A 12314-nucleotide genomic window follows, 5' to 3' on the forward strand; every position below is an offset into this window, starting at 1 on the left:
TACAGCGATCCACTAAGCGCCAATGAATGAGGTGCACGCTAATTTAAATGAAATAGGAGACCGTTCCAACTGATATAATGCCGCCAATGGCTCTTTCGTAGTGTGGATTCTATGAACCTGGCTTGAGTCCATGCGCCAGGCAGACTAAAAAGACTTTCATTAAAGACCAGCGACGCAAGCACTTAATGTTTCAAGTACAAATTAAAAGTGCTGACCGACTAAACCAAGCATGCTGCCAATCGCTTAAATCTTATTTTCGTCTGACACCGCAGGTGCTGGGAAGAAATAACTCACCTAAGGAAGACTCTTCTAAGTCTAGGTATGACTTCATGTTTTAGTAAGGCTTACAGTGTATATTGTAAGAACGCCTGGAAGGTTTGGCAAAGTATACAATTAATAAGATTAAGTAACTGCTGGATTCCTATCAGTAGACGGCCCTCACATTAACGCTCTCAGATGCCGCAGATCCAGTTTATTCATATACGTGATGTCTGTACAAAGACGCTTGTATAAACACACGTCTGCGAGTTGGATTTATCACAGTTCCTCGGCTCCTCATCTGTATTCACACAGTAATCTTTATGTTTATGTAACGGAACCGTGCTCATATTTTCTATACATACGGGGCTTATCCACTAAACCATGAGCTGAGGGTGAGTTAAGGTGAATGAAATGTTTCATCTCAATGAGTTAATTATGCATTAGAAGCAGGACTTGTATCATGTGTGTGACTATGTATTATCTGCGGCCAACTAGTAATCAAAGGAGAAACGTGATGAGTGAGATCAAACGCTCGAGTTTACACTTTAGTAAATACAGCTTTGGTGATATAGACTACTGTCGTAAAGTTCGGGGTCACTCACTTGTTTTTGAAAGAAAAGCACATTTTGTCCATTAAATGGATCCCAAATACAGTGTAGATGTTGTCAATGTTGTAAATGATTATTGTATCTGGGAACAGCTTTCATAGGCCCTTTACCAGCAACCATCACTGCCGTGTTCCAATGGCATGCTGTTGCTAATCCAAGTTTAAGAGGCTAACTGATCACTAGAAAACCCTTTTGCGATTACTGGTTTGTGTTACACCTAGAAACATCCATGTTTTCCATGAAAACATCTAAGTGGCCCCAAGTGGTTCCCTTTTGAACGGTAATGTATATATCATTTCTCACACACACACACACACACACACACAACCCAAAGCCATTGTTCAACTTCAACGCCAAACGCTCTCGGAGAGCCTCTGGGAATAATAATGAAAGACAGCCCACATTTCTTCAGTAGTGGTATATGCAGCCGCAGGGTGACACGAGGGCAGGAGACCCTCACCACTCACCACCACGGAAGCACCAAAGCGCATTCTCCCTGATCCGCTCACAACTTCAGGACGCAACCGTACAGAAATATTGATAAACAAGGATGCAGGAGCTAAATCACTGTTTAGGTACAAAACTGCATTCTTTTCACACCAGGAAAAATACATAAATATTTACATTTACACAGTCTGCAGGAAATTACTTTTTTCCCAGAACCCATAAGCAGCCATTAATGATGCAAAACATTTATTTCAAGGGTGATTAAACCTGCAGATACCTGGTCTTGGATTAGGGCTGTCAGATTAAGCCATATCTACTAATTGCCAGGTCACTGATAAGGTGATATCTTAAGCATTAATGGCTCTTGATTATCTCTCATACAGAGTTTAGTGTGTCTGGGAGCTCATAGTATTTTAGCGCAAGGGCATATCTATAATACGGCAGCCGGATTGTGTTGTTTTGTAGGCCTTTAAATAAAATGAACGCAGTGTTTAGAGACGTTTTTAGAGACATTTACCTGGGCAAATAGTCGCTCTCGGATATGGAGAATTAATACATTTGGCCAGCAGGTGGTGATGGAATCTCTTATGACTTATTGTGCAGGACGGGATTTCGATGAGAGAGATCAGGGAATCTTAATGAGTATTAGGGCTATATTCCTCACATCTGCATGTATCATATGTTACATATAGGGTTCCTATTCATCATATGCATTTAGCGTATGTTTGTGGCTTTTGCACACAGCCATTCGTTACTGGGATAAATTATATTTGTCCAAAAGCGCAAACTAAAACCCACACAAATATCCAGCATTTCTCCAGGTTATTATTTTTACAGACCTACCTTACCTACTCCCAGTAACCAATCCATTGTATAAACGGCAGGCAGCCCTAATCTTAAAGAGCAAACTGTCCTTATGTCACCCTAAAGCATTCCACGGAGACGACAAAATTAAAGTGCCAGCTCCTACAAGCTAGAAAGAGAGGCTTAGTGCTGGAGATCAAGACAACGTTATTCCCTACATATGATGTGGAACTATAAACACATACACACATTATATATTATATATTATATGTCACATGAACTAGTCCAGTTACTGCCAATACACTTGATACTTTGTAATTCTCTACTAACGGAATAGATTTGTGGATCTGGGTGTAAAGGAAAATATTTGTATGCATATATACATACATTTATACACACACACGTTTTTTTTTAATATTTTTAAGGGTCTAGCAGCCTTGGCCAAATGTAATATCACAATATAATATCCATCGAGTTGCAAGTAGCAGATGATTTTTAAGAGGTTAAACTTAGAGGCTCTGGATCCTCTCCAGTCTTTGTAGAAGAATCGCTCCTAAGCGAGAGTCCAGACCAGCCGTGATTAATAGACTGCTGAATACACTCCTTTCCACACACACACACTTTTCATTCCCCCTGCTTCCATAGATCATGGACTTATCCTCGAAATATCTGACTGAAATTGAATTTGGCTTCTCTCTCAACCGTTCATTTCCTATGTTATGCAAGGTTATATCCTTTTCTGCATGAGCAGAACCAAACCAGCTGCAGCTCAGAAGAAGAAAATATGTTTTCAATTATGGAGCTGGCCTCTAAACAGAATGGTAGATCAGAGAGAGCTCTTAATAGAGCCATCATTGAGTGAACCTGCTAGACGAAATCCTATTAATTAGGTGTTTGGCTTTACACAGGGAACCTTTGATACCGCGAGCACGTTCTACCTGGCACGCTATACCTTTAGCACAGCAGGAAGTAAATATGGCAAACTTCCTCGATTGAATATGCGAAGGCCTGACATTTAGACACAGACACCATGGCAAAGAAATATTGAGTTTCTGAAGTGCATTAGCAATGAAGAAAGCCAATCAGGAAGTTCCGCACCACCAATGCACCGAGCAGCCCTATAAAAAGGATTACTTTTCTCTCCTTCAGGGAAAAGTAGTGTTTACACAAAAAAAAAACCAGAAAAAAGAAAATTTTATATTTACATTTCCCTTGTGATCAGCTGGGACTTTCCACTCCATTCCGCATTTAGATATATAGTCTGTCCCAAGTGAATCAACACCGGCCATTGAAAAAAAAGATAGCATGATGCAGTCTGTTCCTGAGTTTTGTGTTTTTCCCACTTTTCCCAATTACCATCACCAGGTATGTTGGAAGTCATAGCCTTGAACGCCAAAAACCGGGTTTAACATTCCAGACTAAGCATTTACACTCAAACTGGGTTGTTTTGTTACACAATTTGACAAGAATCTGCTTCATTCTGTCACTAAAATAGCAACAGATTAAGGAAACACTGTCATATACACAGCGATTAGCATCACTTACAGCAGATCTGTCATGCCTTCTAGATGCTGAATTCAGGAGTCGTGTGCCATTCCATCAATGGGAGCTACTTATGTTCATGTCACGATACATATGTTTATGTCAAGACATAGTATAAGCATTTTGTTCAATTATAGTCTGATGCTTTGATATGCCTTTTTAAAGTTTAGTTCATATTATAGGACACACACCCCATTGTTAAATCCTTTTTTGCAACGGGACTGCTAAATATTCTAATATTCGTCCTGGGCTTAGAAGCTATAAGCACGTAAAGTGTCTCCTTACATTCTACACTTTTCTTCTTGTTGTTGTACTGGGGCTAGAAAGGTTTTTTTATGTATATTTCTTTGTGTTTGCATGAGGTGTTTGGGCTTCTATTTATACATTTGGTTTATAATTTTTGACTTTTTAAAATTTTCTTGGAACTGGTCCCACTGGACGTCACTGGCGTTTATTATTTTTACATATTACATTTTGATTTTTTTTAATCATTTTTTTAAAGACTTTTATATTTATATTTTATATTTACAGGGCTTCATTGCGCTGCATTGCTCATTGCAATAACTGGCCAGACCCTCTTGGAACCTTTTTAACTCTCATTGGATGCGACCACCCGGGGAGCATTACACCGCAACCGTTTTTTTTTGGTGTTTTTGATAGTTTCCTAAGTGCTTTCCAGCAGCAGATACGCTATATTTGAAAGGTGGGGGGGGCTTACAAATAATGTATACAGAGGATGCTTGAGGACCTAAAAAAACACGCCGCCATTAACCATTCTCTCAGAGCAAGATTGGGTAGGCTGAAAGCCTATTTCAGGAGATCAACACCCAACAAAAAGAAATACAAACTAACTCATTGAGCTCATTATCTGCTTTATTTCATATCATTATTTTTGACCTCTAAGTCTTAATCAAAATTCTGCTTTTTTTTTTTTTCCTAGCGGGGACTACAGAAAGGATTGTGGAGAATGCAGTATGTTGAAGACAGAGGTGCATTTACTGAACTAAGTTCCTTAGTTTACCTTTTGTTCTATGTGTTAAACCGTCTAAGGAGATTTCACCAGTGGCGGAACTACCAGGGTCGCAGGGGTCGCCACTGCGACCGGGCCCTGGAGTTCTGCTAGTAAGGGGGGCCCAAGGGGTGCCGAGCAGTCGTTTTCAGTAACCGCTCGGTGCCCTTCTATCTCCTCTGCCGCCGCCTGCCTCAGCGCTGCCCCGACTGCAGTGTTGGGAGCGCGAGGCGTCTGTCTCGGGTAAGTGACCTACAAAGGGGGGTAGGGAGAGGGTAGATAGTGAGAAGGGGTGGGGTAGGGAGGGGTAGATAGTGAGAAGGGGTGGGGTAGGGAGGGGTAGATAGTGAGAAGGAGGGAGAGGGTAGATTGTGAGAAGGGGGGGTAGGGAGAGGGTATAAAGTGAGAATCGGGGGTAGGGAGAGGGTAGATAGTGAGAAGGGAGGGAGAGGGCGTAGATAGCCTGAGAATGGGGGAAGAGGGGGTAGATAGTGTGAGAAGGGGGTAGATTGGGTTGGGGGTGTGCCCTTAACAGATTCTCACACCGGGGCCCTGAGGCTTCTAGTTACGCCCCTGGATTTCACACATGGAGTTAAAAAAAAACGCAACCAAGGTTGCCATAAATTTCTAAAGTATAGCGTACATTTTTCAACGCTCCAAATTCCTGGTTTAAAAATAGATCAATTTCTATTCAAATCAATCAGAATAATAAGAGTTAATAACAATTCCATGGAGTCCCTTGAGGTGAATCCTTCTCTGACACAGAACATATACCCCTTCAGAGATGACACTTTGCTTCATCAGGCATGTGTGCAACTGTGCGAAGTAGGGGGCATATGAAGACGTTTTGTGAGGAGAAAACAAGGAGCAAGGTCATTCCTTTACCATTTTTAGTGCATTAGGAAGCTACTTTTTTTTACGTTTTGATCAGACTTTAAGGATAAAATAGAATTAAAAGTCATCTTACCTCTGCTTGGAAACTCTTTAATAAAGGAGCTACCTGCTTGCGCAAGTCCTAAAAAGAAGGGAAAAAAAATTAGAATCCTAATTTGTTGTAAATGTACAATGACTTAAATCGCATACAATTTAAAAAAAAACAAAAAAAAAAACATGTAATTAAAATACACAAAGTCTGAGATCTGTGGTCCTTAGCAGAACGTTGCAACTAGTAATGTTTAATTAATGAATTACGTTCCAAGAAAAGTCCTTCACTATTGAATACATCCCATTCTTATGCATTATTGATCTCACAGGAGAAGCCATTCTTTCTAAAAACATCCCCATCGAATAAGCTTTTGGCAATAAAATTATTACTTTTGTTACTAATCCAGACAAATTGTAAAATAGCGGCCCATGTTTAGAATTTGGCAGCCTTAAATCCCAAGTGGGGTTCCTCATTTCCAGTTCCATTTTAAATTAGAGACCAAGCCAACACCCGACCCCCCCTCCTCCAAGCCTCCATTTTGGCTGTATTTACCCCACCACCAAGAACATTTCTTGCTCACTTATAAAAACGACTTAAATGGAGAATCCTCACACTAAACCTTGTTCCCTAATGTCTGATCTCTGCTATTTCATAAACCAGATAGTAGTGCTCTGCACTTGACAAGACAGAAAATGCTAAAGTATGTCTGTTTAATGCAAGTTTTTATGCAACTCCCACACAGAAAAAGGTTTTATTTTTCATCCAGTCTAATGCCACATTTACCCAATTCCAGCCTTTAAGGGCAAACAACACGTTTTCAGGGTGATAAAAAAACACTCTTTTGCATAAGGCACTGCTTGATAGAATAATAATTGGATAATTTCTATTATCCCAGCAAGCTACAGACCCCCAATAACAAGGTCGGACACCACGGTTACAATTAAAGCAGAGAAATATAAGATTAGTTTTTGTAACATCAGTCCCCATTTGATTACACAAGGATTAGTGAGTGTTTGGTTTCATTTATTGATCTATGGTTACTATCCCCTGGACAATCCTGTATGTAAGGATGCAGGGAAAGTATCTGAATGGTGGCCTCAGTCACACTCTCGTGCTTTGGTTACTGCCACCAGCCCGCCCAGAGGAAGGAAGAAAAAATAAAATAAGTCTAAAGAAAGGAAGCCATGAAAACTGTTATTATGGACAGAATCAGGCAGTTATAAGTTATGCTGATTATAGGGGGAGTAAGGAATGGAAGCTGCATCACCCATCTTATTGGTTTGTACAGGACTAAAAGAATTGGGTTATCGTATGGCTTATGATTTGTGCTGGTTTTCTCCTATAGAGGCTTTCTGAGTCTCTTCCAGGTTGGTCTCCATAGGTTAGAGGTTCAGAATAAGAAATAAAAGTAGTACAAGGCTGAGAGTAGTGGTTGGTGAGCAGGTAGCGCTACCCAGTGCCGAGATTGCGAGACTTCTACAATTACCCAGCCAGGCTATCTGGAGAAGATCTGGAGATTTACAAGTCCTGTTTGTTTGACCTTCTAGAACTACCCTAGACTTTAGAACCCAACAACTTAGATGTCACACACGATAAGTAGGACGATAAGTAGCACTGCAATAAAGAATTAGCTCAATGTGGGGTATGAGTAAGAACATCACCCAACATATCACATGACTGACAACAACTGCAGGCTCTAGGTCCGAATAAAATAAAACCAAGCTTTCATCGGTTTATTGGATCCTTCAAAACATTTTCACTGGGACTTTTCTTTTAGAATTGTATCGAAAGTAAACATTATGTAAACATATATTCTGCAGTAACTTCACCACTCGGTTGCACAAGCGTGGGTGAGAATCCTGTTTTAAGTGATTATACCAACCAGTACAGATGAGGCTCCACATAATTTAAGCTCCCAATTAACTATGTAATAGAGCCCAAGGGAGCATTAATCGTATAAAATTGCAAGTAATCAATACTAAATGTAACATAAAGACTCCCTGAATACACATCCTTCACAAACAGTACATCAAAAATAAAAGTCAGTTGATCTTGATTCACAAAGAATGATGTAGCACTGTGCAGGAGAACAAACACAGGAGGAAAACGTTATGTCCCCTTGACGTATGAGAGGGTATAGCATCCATAGGATTACATTGTCCACAGTGACGTGTGCCAGCTATACAGTAAACCAATTTAAGGGACATTCTGTTGTTTAGAGACCTTTGATGAATGACTTTTAAAGCTTTTAAGGCATAACGCTTGTTTCTTACTGACCACAGATGAACACTAAACACAAAGAATGGGCAAAATACCTGAATAAACCCCAAGAAAGTGCGCAAAGAAACCAGAGATAAGATATAGAGAAAACATGGAGCGCCAAAAACAATAGTAGTTAAGACAAATATACGAAAGAATATATACAAAAAATTATACTTTAAAAATGACGTAACTTTTTTGCGCTGCTTGTTTTCTAATACTATCAACACATGTTGGGCTGGCATATGTACAGACATATGTTTTCAGAGTCATGGCAAACCCTGTATAGAGCAGTACACCGTTTAAATCAAATAATGCCATCTATACGTCTATTTGATCTGAAGGGCACTCGTAATTGTTTTGATTAGCACTTATGGTCAGGCGACACTGTCATTAAGCTTCATGAGCGCGGGTTATGTGTACAGATCGGAAGAAGGAGAAATCCTTTCATGTGAAACAGCAAGAAACATTTTACAAAAGCAAATATCCAAGGGAGGGAGTTCATGTATATCGATTCTAACCACAGCACCGGAATTGGATCACTACTGAAAAGTAAACTGAATAAAGCCTCAGCAAACACACATCACAAACACAAGCAATTCATGAGGATGGCGGTACTTTGACGACAAACAGCCCATGCTCTCATTACCTGCGTGAACTTGCAAACAGACGTTACTGAGATGGGGGCACGGATTCACTTTACTGCAAGCATGAAAACCAGAATATCATGGGGCAAAATAGATGCGTGCATAATAAAGCAAGACTGGGAAGGCGTCTAGACAGACAAAATAAACAATATATCTTCCAGACAGCTTTAATGCTGCTCTGTAACAATTTCCATACCAGAGGAATAATGGAAGGCACTGCAACGAGACAACCTGCTTGCCCTGTAACAAAAAGGGGTTAAACACCTATACTGGCGCAACAAGCTTAGAATTTCAGGCCAGGCATTGAAGCTGAGTTGATTCTCGCTTGGAGAACCTTTTCTGACCAGATCCATAATGTAATTATTTGTTAATTCATTATACAACTTTGTTGGAGACTTTAAGCCCAGGTAGCCAAAACAAAAAAAGGGAGGTAAGCTCTAGACATCCGAAGCAGTTTGCGAGCTGTGCTGTTAACGACACAGCCGTGCTTTAAGTGAAATAAGCCCTATGTAATAAGCCAAAAGACAAGATCAACAGCAGTTCCACTTTAGGCCACCATAATCCACTGTAAAATGTCATAAACAACATTCATTTTTTCCCCATTGGACACTTAAAGACTCTGATGCACAAAAAATGAACTGTGCTCTCTAGTAGGTTATACAAGTAACCCTTAGCAGTCATTGCATTATTTATTACGGTATGGAGGAAGGTATGTGTAGGGTGTATCAGATCTTTTGATCCAGCCATGTAGAGAATTTATATCATGCTATGCTTATAACAGGGATAGACCAGTCACAGGCGTTGGGTAACGATGGCTTCTAGAATTTGACTTCTAGCTCCTAACTTTTTTTGTAATGTATTACTAGACAGCTCGTAGACTTTTTTTCTCCGTGGCTCCTAACGTGGCACGATTTTGTCCAATCCAGACTATGTAGCTGCCAACTGTACAGTCAAACAAGGGGTTATAGTGTGTTTTCTAATTGCATGTCCGTCCGCTGAAACATTTCTCCTCTGAGCCAAAAGCCGTCTACTACTGCGTAATTAAATCGATACGGAAATGTTCCCCCATTTGACCGAAGAGCATTTCCACCTTTAAAAATAGAAGTGTGGAATAGTTTAGCTTTAAAATGCATTTACCAGGTACATTTATACTCACTGTGGTAATAAATAAAAAATACCTTGATCTACACAAGCTTGCAGTCTTACAGAAATTCTCCTCCCCAGATCTTGTGAAAATTCCATTAGCTTTAATTATTCACTAGGAGAAGATGTAGATTATTCTTCTTGACCTATTTTTCAAAGCAATGATTAAACAGAAGGATTCTTCTATTACTCTTACACTCTCACTGCACCTTCAGGTAAATCTACAGACTCATCAAGAATATGCATTGCGGCCAGTGTTTTGAAGCCAGTGAGTTCGTGATTAGGAATGGTGTGGGATTTCAGTTGTCGCTGCCATAGAATGTACACGTCGCTTCTCCTAACTCACCTGATAGTCACAAAGAAATCCCAGAATATCATAAGAGCAAAATGTTCTATAAAAATATCTTTCCCTACAAAGCTACAATGATTCGCTGCTACTGTGCTTTTAGTCACAGAGCGCTAGAATATGACATCACATCCCGGCGCTTTGCAGAGAGGAGGGTCGCCAACAAGGCTTAGGGTCAGGCCCAAAATAAAACACGATTCTTGCACAAAATAATCACTTGAAGTTGGGATGTTTATCCATCATTGTCTCAATTCCCCAACATTTGGCACCCTTCAACAGGGTTTTGGCCTTTAACAAGGGAGCTATATGTAGATGAGGAAGTTTACGTCAGCTTTAAGACACAATATCTTAAAATAGTTATTTATAGAATGCACATCATGGTGTTTTCCAAACACAAACGCGTTAATTCGCTTGGTAAAAAGAGCTACTTTTGAAAATATTTATGCAGACGCCTGTTATCTGAGAGAATGAAACTGTGCACGGCAAGATGTGTTCTAAGTGTGCTTGGTAGCCAGGCCTTTTCAAGATACATGAGAGGCAGGCATCCAGATCTTTGTTCTTCAATTGGATGATGCGATACTCAGTGAGTTACAAAGACACGGGGAGCTTGGCCAGACTCTGCGGTGTTCATACAGAGAGAAGACCCCAAGAGGTGAGTCACGAATATACTTCCTCTTACAAGCACTGCATCAATTAGAAGAAGAAAAAAACTCTCCTGCTTAATGGAAGAGAATGTAGTTACCGGTATTTGTTCAAATGCTATTGCGAATATCTGTTTTACCACTACTGTTGCATTTAAAAGATTAACATTTGTAACTGGTGTTTGTATGCTACATTATCAATTGCCTGTTCTGATACTGTCTCACCCCTCCATTACAAAAGCTGCCTGAACCATCAACAATCAGTAACTTAACAGCAGGGCAGAGATAAAACAATGAGAAGAATTAGCATGCCGATTCCAAGAACATGAAGCCGAAAGACTCCCCAATGGAATATACATTAAGTGGGGCTTTCATTATCCTCAAAGCTATTTTTTTCCCTAGAATAAAGTAAATGTACAGCACTCGTATGTAGAATATGGAAAAAGTGCCAGATCCAGCCATCATATTCACTTTAAAGTTACTTGCAGAATCTACCCACCAATGCAATTTCCCCTTTTGGCTGAAAGCATCTCCCTGCATGTGATATACTCACCTCCAGCCAGATCCAGCGCTGGCTCTGGGGAAGGCTGTGTGCAGACGTCTATTTAGACCCCAGTGCGGATGTGTAACGTTTTCCTCATTGGTTTCAATTAGGGACCGCCGTATACACACACACACACATATAAATATACATACACACATTATATATATATATATATATATATATATACATACATACATACATACATACATACATACATACATACACACACACACACACTACAGAATTCAAGGCTATAGTGCTAGTCTTTTGGATGTTGTGCTGAAATGTTATTCTGGTATTCAATGTGTTGAAGACGGGCCAAAACATGTAGCCTTTAATTAAACATTGGTTAAGGGGCACCTTCCTCTTCCATAACGTGTGTTTATTCTAGGAACCTATAAATTAGCAAACATTGTTTTAGGGCCAATGTAAATATTAAAATCCTTGCAAAGTTGCATTTTCCATGGAGAAGGTAATAGCTCCCTCAAGGTCCTCACGCGCTGATTGTGTCTGAGTGAGGGATAGGACATCTTTCCCCCCTGCACTCAGACTCAATGTTCTGGGACTGAAGGAGAGAGGGCAGTGTGCTGGGGAAGAGATGGGGCCCTTGGAGGTACTGGGCAGGTGCCCCCCAGCTAGGGCTGCAACAACTAATCGATAAAATCGATAATAATCGATAATGAAATTCGTTGGCAACGAATTTCATTATCGATTAGTTGAATCGATTATTATCGATTATAAAATGAGGGTTTTTTCAGAGCAAACGTTCTGAAAAATCCCCCTCATTATATAATCCGTTTAGTCTGACTCACCGTCTCACAGCAGCAGCTCCTACTTACTCCCCCTCCCTGTAATCACTGTGACAACTGGCCCCGCCCCTTCCTTCTCCAGGCCAGAACCACATGGCTGTGACACTCATCTAACTGTAAGTATATGTATATACATATATAATGTGTGTATATATATATATATATATATATATATATATATGTGTATATATGTATGTAATATATATATATATATATATATATATATATATATATATATATATTTGGGCTACTGAAAGTTAGGGGAGGTGGGGGTTAATTTAGGGGCAGTTATGGTTAGTGGGGTGTTTAGGGTTAATTTAGGGGCAGTT

At 40.0% G+C, this 12314-nt stretch overlaps 1 protein-coding gene across 2 annotated transcripts in view; it reads right to left on the reverse strand.

Moving 5' to 3' along the window:
- CUX1 (cut like homeobox 1) overlaps nt 1-12314 on the reverse strand; it is a 166036-nt gene that overhangs the window by 102212 nt on the left and 51510 nt on the right. For both annotated transcript variants that reach the window (XM_053457146.1, XM_053457145.1), the window contains exon 3: nt 5639-5686. In XM_053457146.1, the coding sequence (XP_053313121.1) occupies nt 5639-5686 (48 nt within the window). The remainder of the gene's footprint in view (nt 1-5638; nt 5687-12314) is intronic.

Source organism: Spea bombifrons, chromosome 2 (genome assembly GCF_027358695.1).
Source record: "Spea bombifrons isolate aSpeBom1 chromosome 2, aSpeBom1.2.pri, whole genome shotgun sequence".
Taxonomy (NCBI): domain Eukaryota; kingdom Metazoa; phylum Chordata; class Amphibia; order Anura; family Pelobatidae; genus Spea; species Spea bombifrons.